The 14,368-nt window shown below is 36.1% G+C and overlaps 1 protein-coding gene and 2 long non-coding RNA genes across 3 annotated transcripts; 2 read left to right on the forward strand and 1 right to left on the reverse strand.

Moving 5' to 3' along the window:
• The first annotated feature begins 2,906 nt into the window (after nucleotides 1-2,906).
• LOC106934354 (uncharacterized) lies at nucleotides 2,907-3,324 on the forward strand. Its single transcript, XR_015764090.1, has 2 exons — nucleotides 2,907-3,056; nucleotides 3,137-3,324. It is a non-coding gene; the product is annotated as an uncharacterized LOC106934354 (long non-coding RNA).
• Nucleotides 3,325-6,423: 3,099 nt separating this feature from the next.
• Nucleotides 6,424-11,827, forward strand: LOC148157996 (Ig heavy chain Mem5-like). The gene is made up of 5 exons (XM_088007881.1): nucleotides 6,424-6,583; nucleotides 8,019-8,057; nucleotides 10,619-10,897; nucleotides 11,030-11,056; nucleotides 11,148-11,827. Exons 1-5 carry the CDS (start codon nucleotides 6,424-6,426, stop codon nucleotides 11,255-11,257), a joined length of 615 nt encoding a protein of 204 aa, XP_087864007.1. The 3' UTR covers nucleotides 11,258-11,827.
• Nucleotides 11,828-11,832: 5 nt separating this feature from the next.
• Nucleotides 11,833-13,960, reverse strand: LOC148157997 (uncharacterized). The gene is made up of 2 exons (XR_015764088.1): nucleotides 13,505-13,960; nucleotides 11,833-12,381 (listed from the first exon to the last, which is right to left on the reverse strand). It is a non-coding gene; the product is annotated as an uncharacterized LOC148157997 (long non-coding RNA).
• Nucleotides 13,961-14,368: the final 408 nt, after the last annotated feature.

Genomic DNA, 14,368 nt, shown 5'->3' on the forward strand with positions numbered 1-14,368 from the left:
AAGGAAAATAATGTGCATCTCTCACTACTTACTATTTTCACTAAACACAAATCTGTTCTTGATTGAAACTTAAATATTTATTCATAATTTTAGCAGGTCTAATCTTGTGGTTTTCCCCTGAGGAGGAGCTAATGCAAAAATCATCTTCCTGCTCTATTTATATGCAGAGAGAGACAGGAGAACACAGCTAAACATGATGGACTGTAGGTCAGGGCTCCTGGTGTTCACTGTCTTCTTTGCAGGTGAAAAGATTAATGTATCTTTTCTTTAACTTTCTTTTTTGTGTCCCATTAGTTACTCACACTTCTGTTTTTGTAGGTGTTACTGGTCAGACTCTGACAGAGTCTGAACCAGTGACTAAAAGACCAGGAGAATCCCACAGACTGACCTGTACAGGCTCTGGATTCACATTCAGCAGCTACCCCATGAACTGGGTCAGACAGGCTCCTGGGAAAGGACTGGAATGGATCGCTTTTGTGCACACGTATAGTTCCCATTTCTATTACTCCCAGTCTGTCCAAGGCAGATTTACCATTTCCAGAGACGACTCCAGCAGCAAAGTCTATCTGCAGATGAACAATCTGAAGACGGAGGACACAGCAGTTTACTACTGTGCAAGAGACACACTGACAGATGTAAACAGGAGGCTAATACAAAAACCACTTCCTCTATTCCTGACAGTGTTTTCTGTATCAGCCTTCAAGGACTTGAACTAACTCTGAAATGTGCATAGTAATAATACTGCCATAACTAACTTATGGAGGCATACAAGAACAGTTGGGTTTTTATTGAATTTAAAAAATGATCACATATTAGTTTGTTTGATTTTATTCAGTATACAATATCATTTACACTAATCCTGCAGTAATTTATGTTTTTCAATTAAGAAGTACACATTTTACTTTCTTTTATTGATGTGGAGTGAAGCTGTCCTGTTGAACAGTGTTTTCTTTTGTTTTGTTCTTCAGAAATCTAATTTCTATAAATTAATGTAGTATTTTTTAGTTGTAAAACCATAATTTAATCTGTTTTAAGGGGCAAAAATAGATTAAATCAATTACATTTTTATAGAAGGGTTCAATTTTTATAGGACTGGCTTAGGTTGTAACATCTAACCTGGATTTTCAGAGCAATACTTAAAGCATGGACATAGTTATAAATTAGTGTTAGATCAAATAAAAACAGATGTTCTGGTTAATCCTGAATCCAGAGCTTTTGTTGAGAACTCCTTCTGACCTCAGATGAGATAAAATATAAGTCAAGTTGATTAAGACTGACATAAAAGCTTATTGACATAGACAACAATGCACATCACATTATGAATATTACACTAGTGAAGCTGTGTGGGAGAAGATGATCTGGTGCAGTGGAGACTCCTGAAGGGAGGAGCTGAAAGAGGACTTGAGAAACACTTTGACCACAAATTGACTTTGTAAAACACATCATTCCTCCGCAGAGCAACAACAAAGACGTTTCTCTCTGTGTCAGTTTTAAAAGCAGCACAGTGTGATATTTACATATTTACAGTTTCCAATCAACACTGGAGTTACTCAATCCTCGTGATTTTCTGATGCAAATCTGTAGTCTGTGGTGTATTTCTGTCCTGCTGAGGAGTCTCGTAGATCTACTTTGAGTGAAGCATCAGAGGTCACATCATCAAGATGAGGAGACTCACTCTTCTGCTGCTTTCTGTCACACTGCAATGTATGTTCTCATGCATACTTCAGGTTTATCTCATCTATATTCCCTTTTTTGAATACTTTTAGATCTTCTTTTTCTCCTCTTTCACTGGAACAGGTTGTAGTGGTCAGAATATGGAGTCCATACCTTCCAGTCCAGTGGTGAAGAGACCAGGAGAAAGTCTCAGTCTCTCCTGCAGAGGATCTGGGTTCAGCTTCGGCTGCTGTGTTATGATCTGGGTCAGAGAAACTGCAGGGAAACCATTAGAACTGCTTGGCACCGGGTTCTCTAATCCGAGTTCCAACAGGTATGCCAGCAGTGTGGCAGGACGTGTTGAAATAAGCAGAGAAGACAGTAACAGCGTGGTGTACCTGCGCCTGTCCAACCTAAAACCAGAGGATTCTGCAGTTTATTACTGTGCCAAAGAGTCAGCACAGTGATTCATGAAGTGGAGAGGCTGTACAAAAACCCACCAGGGTGGCAATAGAAGCTGTAAATGGGAAATGACATAAACACATTCATAGAGACACACAGTATGTGAACACATTGACAACAACAGCTGTTTGGTTTGGGAAATCCTGTTTTTCAGTTTTTGTTATGAACAGGTGTTTTATCATAGAAATTCATAAGATGAACTACAACCATAGCATCTGAAGTACACAATGAAATACCTACATTTTAAAGATAAAAATTAAATATTTTGCTTTGATAAAGAAATATATTCTGAAAGTTTTGTTTTTTAAATTTTCCTTTTCTTTAATTGAAACAGTACATAAGCTTTTAAACTGCCAGAGCTTTGAAATAAACTTAAAGCAGCAGTGTTTTTTTTAAGTAGGACCTCCATCATTAGGTCAAAATACAGAACTTTTTAAAATGAGAATCGTTTTGTATCTGGTGATACGAAATGATGTTACTCTGACAGATTACATCTTCTTGAAAATATATAAAAGGGCTCTTTCTATTTCTCGGTCTTCTCACTCTGCTTCTCTTATATAACACTGGGAAATGTTACTGTTTTACTATAACAACCATTATCATTTAAAGGTCTTAACAACTTTCATCAGTCTGTCAAAAAAAGTGATCTGAGGAGTGGTACTACTGCCAATCTCCATCAGTCAATTGGCGACGAACTGCATCAAACACACGGCCAGATTTTCCAGTTATTGTAACGTTCATGTTTGTAAGATGTGAGAGGAAACCTGCATATTGACAGTGAGAAGAAAAAAAACACCACATACAAAGGACCTGGCGAGGAGCGGAAATGCAAATTCAGCATGTTTCTCCATCACTCAGCTATAAAGACCTCCTCAGACTGTATCCTTTACCACAGATCATGTTCCGACTAATTCTGCTGCAGCTGCTTCTGGCAGCAGGATGTGAGTATCCAGGTTTGCTAAACCACTTGATGTTATTTTGCACAACTGATTTTTCAGAAATGTGTTTATTTTTTCAACAGGTGTGAGGTGTGAACAGCTGACACAGCCATCATCCGTAGTTTTGCAGCATGGCCAGCAGCTATCCATCGGCTGTAAGGTCTCTTATTCTGTGGGTAGCCTTCACACTCATTGGATCAGGCAACCACCAGGAAAAGGGCTGGAATGGATCGGAGGAGCTCGTGTTGGATATGCAACATACCAGAAAGAATCTCTAAAGAACAAGTTCAGTTTCAGCTTGGAGTCTTCCAGCAACACAGTGACTCTGAACGGCCTGAATATGCAGCCTGATGATACTGCTGTGTACTACTGTGCCAGACAGTCACAGTGATACAAAACATTAGTGGAGCTGTTCAAAAACCCCACAAAGCCTGAGCAAATGATGAAGCCAGGAGAGGGAGGCATTCTCACCATACATGTGATTTCAAGAGGTTTTGAGAAATGCTGTCCGCTAAATGTGCACAGTAAAGGTTGAGAAATGTATCGAGTTCTTGTTTTATAACTGGAAATCACTGAAATCCATATTATGGACTGAAAGCAAAATCATGTCTATGACGTCAAGCATAATAAAAGGGAACAATAAAAATGCTACCAAACAAGGCAGATTCATTACATTTATTTGCTTGTTGACTGAGAATTTATTTCAACTTAGTTTATCAGTATGGTGTCAATGAACAACAAATAAAAATGTCTGAGTACTTTGAAGAAAAACATAAACGCCCAATTTTGGGATACCAATTACATACATTTTAATCAAGTTGATGAAAACACAAATACAAAGTGGTTTTGTTGCAATCAGACCCAATTAAAAAGGAAAAAACTGAATTACTGAAAAAACTATCCCTGTACTCTGCAATCCCCCTTTACTTGAAGATCTTCAAAACTTGAGAGAGCAGACACTCCCACTGACGGATATAATGCAAATCTGCAGTCTGGTCAGGGTATTTCTGCTCACTTACTCGTCTACTGTGTGAGGAACATCAGAAGATTATTCTCTAACTTCAGGATGATGAATTCTCTCAGCATTGTGCTGTTTGTTGTCTTTCTTCCCTGTAAGATGTCTTGCTTTTATAAGCTGTGCAGTGTCTTTCACAATTTATAATTGTCATTAATCACAGAAAACTTTTTTTTTTTCTATTTAGGTTTTACAGGTCAGAGTATGGAGTCCATTCCTTCCAGTCATGTGGTGAAAAAGCCTGGAGAGACTCTGAATCTCTCCTGCAGAGGATCTGGATTCTCATTTGATTGCTGTAGCATGCACTGGATCAGACAACCTGCAGGAAAAGGACTGCAGTGGATGGGGCGTGTATACAGTCATGGGAGGACAACAGAGTATTCTAGCAGTTTTCAAAATAGAATAGAAATCACCAGAGATAACAGCAACAGTGTGGTATATCTGACATTCCCCAACCTAAAGCCAGAAGACTCTGCAGTTTATTACTGTGCCAAACAAGCACAGTGTTAAAAGTAGGTGGAGAGGCTGAACAAAAACCTCACTGAACATCAGAAGATTATTCTCTGATGTTCTTAGGCTGACCTTATGGTGGCAGTGTTGACTAAGAGCAATATATTGGTAAATCAGAAGCTGATTCCATTAGTTTGTCCGAAATTAATTCATTTTCCAACGTACAACAATTGTTTATAATTGAAACCCATCTAGTTTAAGTCATATCTTCTCTTATAAAAATATTTAAACACATTCCCTTAAATCAGTCACTTTATACAATTGCACCTGAATTGACTTTCAGAAATTAAACTTTCTGTACCACAGATACTCCCTATCAGGAACATCCTTAAACAGAGGGCATTATTACTGCATAGAAAGTTAAACAAATACTAATGGATTATGTCAAACAAGCAATTAAAACATTATTTTTGCTCATAATTAATGCAAAACTTCAAACATTTATTATCAACTCCACGAAGAAATGGTTCCCCAGCAATCAACTCTCAGTTGATAATAAATATTCATCACTCAATACACAGACACAGGTACAGGTCAGTAATACAGTTTTGCAACAAAATGTTTAATAATGTTTGTGAATATATATGCAAAGTCATGTATAATGAGTTTCATTCGTCCCTTGAGGTGGAGTCAATGCAAATCTCTTTCCTCTCCAACCTACTTATCCGGCTGCTGGAAGCAGAGCAAAGAACAGAGTGCAATCTGGTTAAAATGATGCTTTGTAAGACAGGTCTTCTGCTTTTAGCTTTTTGCCTGGCAGGTAAAAGTTTACTCTGCTTTTGATCTGAAAAAAAATGTCTCTGTTATCAGTCAGACAAGCTGATTAAGCATGCTATGTTTATGTTAACAGGTGTTGGTGGTCAGACTCTGACTGAATCTGAACCAGTGGTTAAAAGGCCAGGAGAATCCCACACCCTGACCTGTACAGCCTCTGGTTTCACTTTTGGAGACTATTGGATGCACTGGGTCAGAGAAGCACCTGGGAAAGGATTGGAATGGGTTGCAGTTATCAGTTATTGGGCTGGAAGTACCAACGCTACTCTCAGTCAGTTCGAGGCCGGTTCACCATCTCCAGAGACAATAACAAACAGCAGCTGTATCTGCAGATGAACAGCCTGAAAACTGAAGATTCAGCTGTTTATTACTGCGCTCGAGGTGCACAGTGATCAAAGTTGGTTTGGTAGCTGTACAAAAACATGCAGCAACAAGTCAACAAACCTCAAACCTGATGTCTAAGTTTGGTGTAATGAAAGAACATTTTCTTTCCTCTCCATTAATTAATAAACATCTGTCAAACTGACAAAGGTATTTTTTTTTATTATTATTAAAAATGCAAGGAAGTATGTGTGAGACAAACATGTGACAGAAAAACAACAAACAAACAAATAAATGTTTCCTTTTAATTTTTGGGCAATATGTGGATATAAATAAAAATGGTTTTGTACATTCAGCTCCTTTTTCCAGTCCATGAAGTTAATCTTTAAGAGTAAACACCCACCACAGTCCAACAGTGTTAATGTAAGTCATCAGAAATAACTTTGCTGTTTGACCCTCCCTCTCATGCAAATCAGCAAACTCCTTATAGTCCATCTGTTCCCTGACTTTTCTCACTTCATTTTCAGCATCAGAAACTTCCAGCTTCAAGATAATGAATTTGTTCAGTTTTGTGTTACTTTTTCTCTGTGTGTCATGTAAGACATTTTGCTTTCTTACTTTATTTCATCTTTATATAGCTTCAGCTGTAAATAAGGTAATAAATGCATAATACTTTGACATTCTCTGTTTTCTTAATTAGGTTGCAGAGGTGAGAGTATGGAGTCCATTCCTTCCAGTCCACTGGTTAAAATGCCTGGAGAGACTTTGAGTTTGTCCTGCAGAGGATCTGGGTTCACATTTGGCTCCCATGGCATGAACTGGGTCAAACAGCCTGCAGGAAAACCACTTGAATGGATGGGATATATCTATACAGATGGAAGTGACACTGATTACTCCAGCAGTTTTCAAGGTAGAATAGAGATCACCAGAGACAACAGCAACAGCATGGTGTCTCTGAGACTGTCCAATCTAAGCCCAGAGGATTCTGCAGTGTATTACTGTGCAAGAAGAGCACAGTGATGAAAGTGGGTGGAGAACCTGAACAAAAACACCAAATGAACAGCTGTGGTAGTATGAACCACTACGTGGTAGTAAGAAGAATAATGCTGACTAAGTGGAATGTTATTTACACACAGAGTGAGTCCAGGCCAGTTATACAACTACGTGCAGACATATTCATCCTTAGGGCAATGAAGAGGAAATAAATAACAAGCAGATCTTTATAGTGTGAGTAGAACGTTCCAAAGAGAGAACATGCAAACTCCATTCAGAAAGGTTTGCGGTCGGAGTTTGAACCCACAACCCTTTTGCTGAAAGTCAACATTACATTACTGTAGCAGGAAAATGATTATTATCATCTCTTCATTTTCTAGGCAGATGAACTGAAGGAAACCAAATTGTGCAGGAAACCAAGAACATGAAAACTTAAAAACTTAGTTTTTAAGTGTTAAACTAAAGACTATACAGTTTATTCAACTTGGAGGTATCAATCAATCAATCAAATTTTATTTGTATAGCACATTTCAGCAGCAGGGCATTTCAAGGTGCTTTACATAATTAAAGAAAAAAAAGACAAAATTATTAAAAACATAACACAACTTAATGCTGTAAGTTTATCTGTCACAAACTCACACATTTAGGTTCAAAATCTAAAACTTGCTAAATGTATTTGATTTAAAGTCTAGAAGATAGTAGACACAACTAAATGTGGTTCAAATGTTTTATAGTGTGGGACTGATGTTACATTACAACTCCCAGTTAGTTCCAGGGTGGGTAATATTTTAAACAATTATTTTGCGAAGTATTAACATAATATTTGTGATAGTAAAACCGAAAGCTGTAGCTTTGTTGAATACTGTTGCCTAGACTTTGTGCTGATGGTGGTTTAGGTTTTTGTATTGGGGGTTGTCACTGTGACATACGGGGACACAGAGATATACACCAATACAAAAACCTCACCTCAAAACCCTGAGATTAATCTCCTTAAAAAACCAAGAAAAAAAAAGAAAAAATAGATCCTCTTTTTATGATTAGTACATGATGTAAGAGCTTTGTTTTATGTTTTAATTTGATATTGTTATGCAGTTTTTTATTACATTAAAAAGCATACTGTTTAATGTCATAGAGAACAGAAACTACAACTAACCTATCATCTTTTTAGCATACAAAACAAACTAAACACAAAGTTTATTTTAAAACTTTCACAGAGCGCTAAAAGGCTTAATGAAATTTATAGAATCAGTTTCTTTTTTTTCTAATTTTGTGCATTGTTACATTATTTTTCTGGTGGTTCATGTTTTTGTTGAAGGAGTCCATTGAGATGTAGCACTGTGATTGGGCTTTAGACGTCTGGGGTAAAGGAACCACAGTTACTGTTGATTCAGGTAAGGTCATTTAAAACATATAATTTTCTTATGATATATGTTGTGATTTTTTTACTCGTCCTTGTTTTTGATATCAGGCAGATTGTGGAGAGAAACATCTGTTATTGGTATTTCTCTTGTTTTTTTAAAAATGCTTCTGTTTGATATAATGCATTCATTTGCTAAATGTTCACTATAATGTTATCTTTTAAAAACAAAAGTTAACATAGGCTCGAAAATTGTAAATCTTAGGAGTAAAAGGAAAATAAAATGTAATTGCATTGGTTTATTTTACAGGTTTATGATGACACAATGTGTCTGAGTTTTATGAATTAAACGATCAATACATCTGAAATGAATTCGCAGAGGCAACAACTGACTTTTATTTACTACGTCTAGGCCTACTGAGATAATGTATATAATTTTTAAACTCTTCAACAAGCAATAATGACAATCATTATCAGCTAACATTTTCCCCTTGAATGTTATTTTAAAATAACCTGGTAGCAGTTGTTTCATGAATGTTCTCCGTTTTGTCTTCTGTTGCACTTTATTTTTATCCCGCTTTCCTTATTAATTTTAAGGGTTTAGGTGTCAGATCGCAAAAAAGTACCTTTGAAAAAGAGAGTTTTGGTGTGTGTATGTGTTTTTTTTTCTTTTTTCTTTTTTTTATATATTGTAGAAGAACAACGGGTGGTTCTGGAAACAAACAAACAAAAATACTATAGTGCGAAGTTTAAAAAAATCGACAGCAGTATGTTATAGAAAATGAATCTTTAGGAAAAAAAAAAACAATGTCAGGCTCCAGTTTGTGGCTGAGCCTAATCTCTTATTGAATAAGCCGGCTATATCGCTATACATCGGTAATAATTTGGTCGGATCCTTTCATGGTTTCTGCATTTGTGCGGTGAAAAACAATGCTCGTTTGTTTCTAGCACGTAGTTAATAGAGTCAGCATAACTTTAAGCTGAAATACATTCCTGTAATCGATACATTTTTCGTCGTTTGATAAGAGATTCCTCTGGTTCTCTGTCGTTCTTTTGAGATTGAAATAAATGTATATTTCCACCAGATTTATTTACTTTAGTCCAAGGCATGAATGTACGGATGTTCGATCTTCCCAAAATGAAATAAACTCTCTCCTCTCGTCATTAGATGTCTTCGTATTCTAAACAAAAACGAGAAAGAAAAAAAAGCAGGACAAATAAATACGCGTAGAGAAGTAAAGAGATCCAAATGCGTCCGAGTAGAAACACCGAGGAGCTCCGAGTCCTCCAGGTTCTGGTCCCACCTGCAAAGACGGAGCCATTCTCAGAAAGTTCTCAGTTTGAAAGCCGCTCTCGCTGATCGAAATCCCGCAGAAAGCAATTTAAATTTAACGTGAAGTCAAAACCAAACTGTGCCATGAACGCAAAAGCGCCATTAACTCGGAAACAGTTTTATATACAGCCCAGTCTTTTTTTTTGTTTGTTTTTTTTTTTGTTTCGGACATGAGGACAATGCAAAGGATCCTTGAAAAACTCGTCAGTCATCATTCTCGACAGGGTGAACACGTTTATTAGATTGAAGACGTGCTTAGAAGTAGATAAAATGTTTACAGAACTTCCGTAAAGAACTTCCCAGCACAGGAACATTTTCCTTGTTTTAACAGTTTTAGCATGGAAACATGCCAGAAGAGTATACAATACACATAACAAAAAACAAATAGAAATTTTTGATATTATTATTGGACTTCTTAAAAATGTCTGTAAATTCCAATACAATAAATAAATAAATAAATACAAAAATTTCAGTGTGTTAACATAAAAATACAACATCCTAGCAAATAGTATGCCTATTTTAGGAAAGAAATTGTTTTTTTAGTCCCGCAAAGGGGAAATCGAGGTGAAGCAGTAGCATCAGGTTAACGTCCCGTTAAGGTGTCAAAAATATCAAAAATAGAATTAACAATATCATCAAAAACATCATCAACAACAACAACAATAATAATAATAATAATAATAATAATAATAATAACAATAATAATAATAATAATAATAATAATAATAATAATAATAATAATAATAATAATAATAATAATAATAATAACAACAATAATAATAATAATAATAATAATAATAATAATAATAATAATAATAATGTACAAAAAACAGAAAATACTGAGTTATCAAAAATAAAAATCAGACTCGCAATCCATTTGAAAGGTAAGTTTAAAATGTTTCTTAAATTGTTGTACTTTTGTTGACAAACATAAGCTGATTAATCACTTGCATGACGTGAGATGAAAGTGTATGTACAAAAACAACATATTTCTGAAACGCTTCAGTAATCCAATGGTGAAATGTACAGAAAGTTAGAGAATTTTTGAAGACTTTTTATGTTATTATTATTATTATTATTATTATTATTATTATTATTATTATTATTATTATTATTATTATTATTTTAAAAAATAAACAATTATATTAACATTTTAGATTTAAGAAAATGACAAGTTCATCTTACTAGATGAACTTCAGTTCTTATTTTCTGTTATATCTGATTCATTAAAATCATGATTTGCTTTTTCTTTGTTGGAACAGATGGTTCCCCTCAGACTCCGTCCCTGTTCGTCCTCAGTCCTCTGTCGAATCCTAACTCCCCCCTGAAGTCAGCAGATGAACTCGGTCCAAACGTCTGTCTGGCCACAGGTTTCCGTCCTAAGGGGGGAGAGGTGGTTGTGAATCAGAAAGGGGGTCCGGTCAACGTGAGCACTGATGATGCAGTTCTGTCAAAGGACGAGACCTACAACTATGCTGTATTCAGTAATGAAACCATTTACTCCTGTGGGATGAACGGGACCTTCGGCAACAATGAAGCTGGTACTAAACAAAGTTTTTCCTGCTGAATTAGAAATTATCCATTGCTGAAAAATGTTTACCTGATTAAAGTTTCTCTCTGTCAGAGTTTTCATGATATTTTTTGTGACTGATGTTCTTTCTGTCTCCAAACAGATGATGAATGTGGCAGCATTTATCCAGGTCAGTCTGATCTCTTCCTGTCTCAGTTTGGTTCCATCGCTGCTGTCAGCTGTTTGTGTTCAAGTCTGAACTCTGTTTCTCTGTCGTCCAGAAAAAGCCAAGCTGAACTTCTACCTGCTGCTGATGAATGGAGTCCGAGTGGTGTTCACCAAAGCTCTGGCCTTCAGCACCGTCCTCACCATCAGAGGCCTGATCTTCTGAAACTCACTGACTTTTTAAAAGCAGAAATTGCGTTGAGTTATTTTAATAAGGAAAGAGAACAATAAAAACTATTAAATATTTAGTTTGCTTTCTTTTTAAAATAAGAAAATAAACATTGTGAAATGCACAGATTTTATAATTTCATAGAAAAAAAACTAAGTATGTATGTCATTAATTATTACGAAATCAACTGTCATCTCTTTTGGTCACTGTAAAATGTCTTATATTTCAGATTTTGTGAAAGTAGTTTGTCCATATTTTTTGCAATATTGGTGTAGATAAAAATTTTAGATGAACAGCAGCGACATTTTTTTATTCGTCTTTTGCTTTATAGTTTGGTAATTGAGGTGTTGCAGGAAAACATTTTATTACAGGCTTCTTCATTTCCATGTTCAAGGCCTGAACTGAAATTATTCTTTGTACATTTGCCAGTTATTGCATAATGTACATGTTCTATGTTTTTTTAACTGTCAAAAGTCTAACTTTTTTTTTTTTAACTCGTGTTGTTTTCGAATGAGTAAAATATTTGCTGTCATGTTCAGAAAATAATAAATAAAAAAATCAAGCAGATGTCATTGGGTGTTTATTGTGCCACTTAAACTTTATTTCTTAGCATGTTGAAAAAATGACAGATAATTATACATGTATAACATATTTATATAAATTAGAGAAACCAAGACAGCAATGAAATTCTCATCAGTTGAAACCACGTTCGAACAGGAAGTTAAAGCTGTCGATGCAAATCTGCTTGAAACCAGATAGCAGCTCGGTTTCACGTCAACAGAGAACGCTTTGGTTAACCTCAGCCTTGCTTGTTTTTTCCTTTCACACAAGTTTACATGCATATATGAGTGATTAGATCTTTGCTTGCAATGAGTCAATATTCTGTCCAAAGACATTTTTCATGATGTGTCGATAAAACAAGAAATAGTGGCAATAACCATATGACATTTGTGAAAATTTGTAAATGAAGACACACAAAGCAAGATGTGAAAAAAACATCAGAAAATGTTGCATTATAATGAACAGATGTTTTCTTGAGTTGCTGCGTTTTACAAAAAGAAAAAAGAGGTTTTCTTCTTGGGTTTTTTGACTTCAGCGATTGCAGGTGTCAGCTGCAGTGTCTGAAAATCACATAGCATAAATATAGTTACTGAAGAAATCACTAAAATGAAACCCATCTGATAACAAACGAAGGCTTAATGATCTGAAAAGCCAACAACCCAATCCTACGGTGACAAAGTCAGATGCCAAAGTGTGGAAAGTACAAGTCAGTTTTAGAGCTTTGAGGATCGAGTCAACTAAAGTGTGAGCCGTGATCCACAAGTAGAGGAAATATTCTAACAAGGAGAGTTTGGCCTACCAAAGTTACTCCAAGAGAGGAACAGCAACTCATCAAGGAAAACACAAAGTAGCTCAGTCCAACTGTATTTTTTTCACAAAATTGCCCCTTGGCAAGAACATCTAGAAGCACTTCACACTTCACTTACCTCAGTCAGTGTTCACAACTCTATAATAAGAAAAATACTGGGCATAAATTGATATTGATATAACGTTTTGTTTGGTTATTACATTACATTCAGAATGGGTTAATTTCCTCAATAAAGAAAAAAATACATATTTTTTAAAATTTTTACTTGAAACTTTAGGATATAAAAATGCTAGCTCAGATTTTCGCCTGTCAAGATGATATTGCGTTTTTTAATGTTATGCAAAGTGAGCCAGCTTCTCCATCACTCAGCTATAAAAAGTGACTCAGAAAGCCAGCTGACCTCATTTAGATGTTACCCTACAGCAGTGGTTCCCAAACTTTTTCTTCTGCGCCCCCCCAGTGGTTTCCAAACATTTTCTGCGCCCCCCCTATGGATTACAAATGGCTGTCTGGTTGAAACGACGTGTGAGATGGGGGGGGGGGGGGTGATATCGACTTTTTTGGGGGCAAAATGAATGTACGTAGCTGAAAATAGACACCAACATCGGTAGCCTACAAGGTACTTATTAAGCTTAAGTTTCTGTATTGATATTAGCTAGTGTTAAGGAAGAAAAATACCTAAAATAGTTAACTTTGGAAAAAAGTTTGGCTCTCTCTTCCTCTGGATCCCAGGTCCTCTCGGCGGGCCACATGTAGCCACAAGTAAAACAGCAATGCGTGTTGACGTCACAGAATTACAGATTTTAATCCAATATAAGACAATGCATAAACTTACACCAGAAACTGCAGAACCACGGAGACATACATTCATTTACCTGAGAGACTTGGAAAAGAAAGAAAGCAAAGACGTGCAAAGACATCTTTGGAGAGTTGCAAGAGCAAATCTGATCTGTTACTTCTGTGTAGAAAGTTTTATAGTAAAAGGCGTATTCTTATCTTTAATTTATTCAAATAAGGCGTATCTTTGCTCATCCAACCAGGAGCTATCTCTGACCCTCTATCTGAAGCCAGAAACCCCTGCCGTGTTTACAGCCTTTCACAGATGAGTGTGAAAAGCTACAACTTCCACTGTATTGTTTTCCCACAGACAAAAGGCAGTTCAAACGATCCTAGCAAACCATCTGCTGTAACTACAAGTAAAATAAAGGTCAATAGGCCAGAGTACATTACTAATTTCAAAAACAAAATTAGGGCATTTGAACCAAGACATGTTAGGTTTTAAAACTAGCTTATTTTAAATTTATTTTCTCAACACTAGTCATCTTTTAGCTAACATTACCTGCATCCAACAGCTTTACTCAACTCAGTCGGTTAGTTTGGAGGGAAAAATTGTGAAAAGTTCTTTGCATTTTGCTGGTTTGCTGCCATGATTCTTACACACCTGTAGCTCCGCACAGCAGCAGCAGGTCTCCTTCACAGGTGTAAACCCAGCGCGAGCGTCGTAGCGCTCATGTTGCGTTTAAAGGCGGCTCGGAAAAACAGGTTACAACATGTTAACAACGGATTAAACAGTTTTAACTGCTGATAAAAGTGACAGAGGACACAAATATGGGAAGTGTGGAAGCACTACTGTATCAAATTGACATAGGAATAACAGAGAGCTGGCCATTCTAAGGTAAAAACCCAGCACATACAGTGTTCATGTTTTTTTTTTTGTTTTTTTTATCCAGACGGCTTCC

This window comes from Poecilia mexicana, unplaced genomic scaffold (genome assembly GCF_051168715.1).
Source record: "Poecilia mexicana isolate PSO_F unplaced genomic scaffold, ASM5116871v1 scaffold_8, whole genome shotgun sequence".
Taxonomy (NCBI): Eukaryota; Metazoa; Chordata; class Actinopteri; order Cyprinodontiformes; family Poeciliidae; genus Poecilia; species Poecilia mexicana.

What these genes read in the sequence shown, in the direction of transcription:
- LOC148157996 (XM_088007881.1), top strand. Translation starts at nt 6,424, where the DNA reads ATGCCTGGAGAGACTTTGAGTTTGTCCTGCAGAGGATCTGGGTTCACA. An exon ending in CACAGTTACTGTTGATTCAG is followed by an intron (nt 8,058 to 10,618) that starts GTAAGGTCATTT and finishes TTGTTGGAACAG; the next exon opens with ATGGTTCCCCTCAGACTCCG. An exon ending in CTTCGGCAACAATGAAGCTG is followed by an intron (nt 10,898 to 11,029) that starts GTACTAAACAAA and finishes GTCTCCAAACAG; the next exon opens with ATGATGAATGTGGCAGCATT.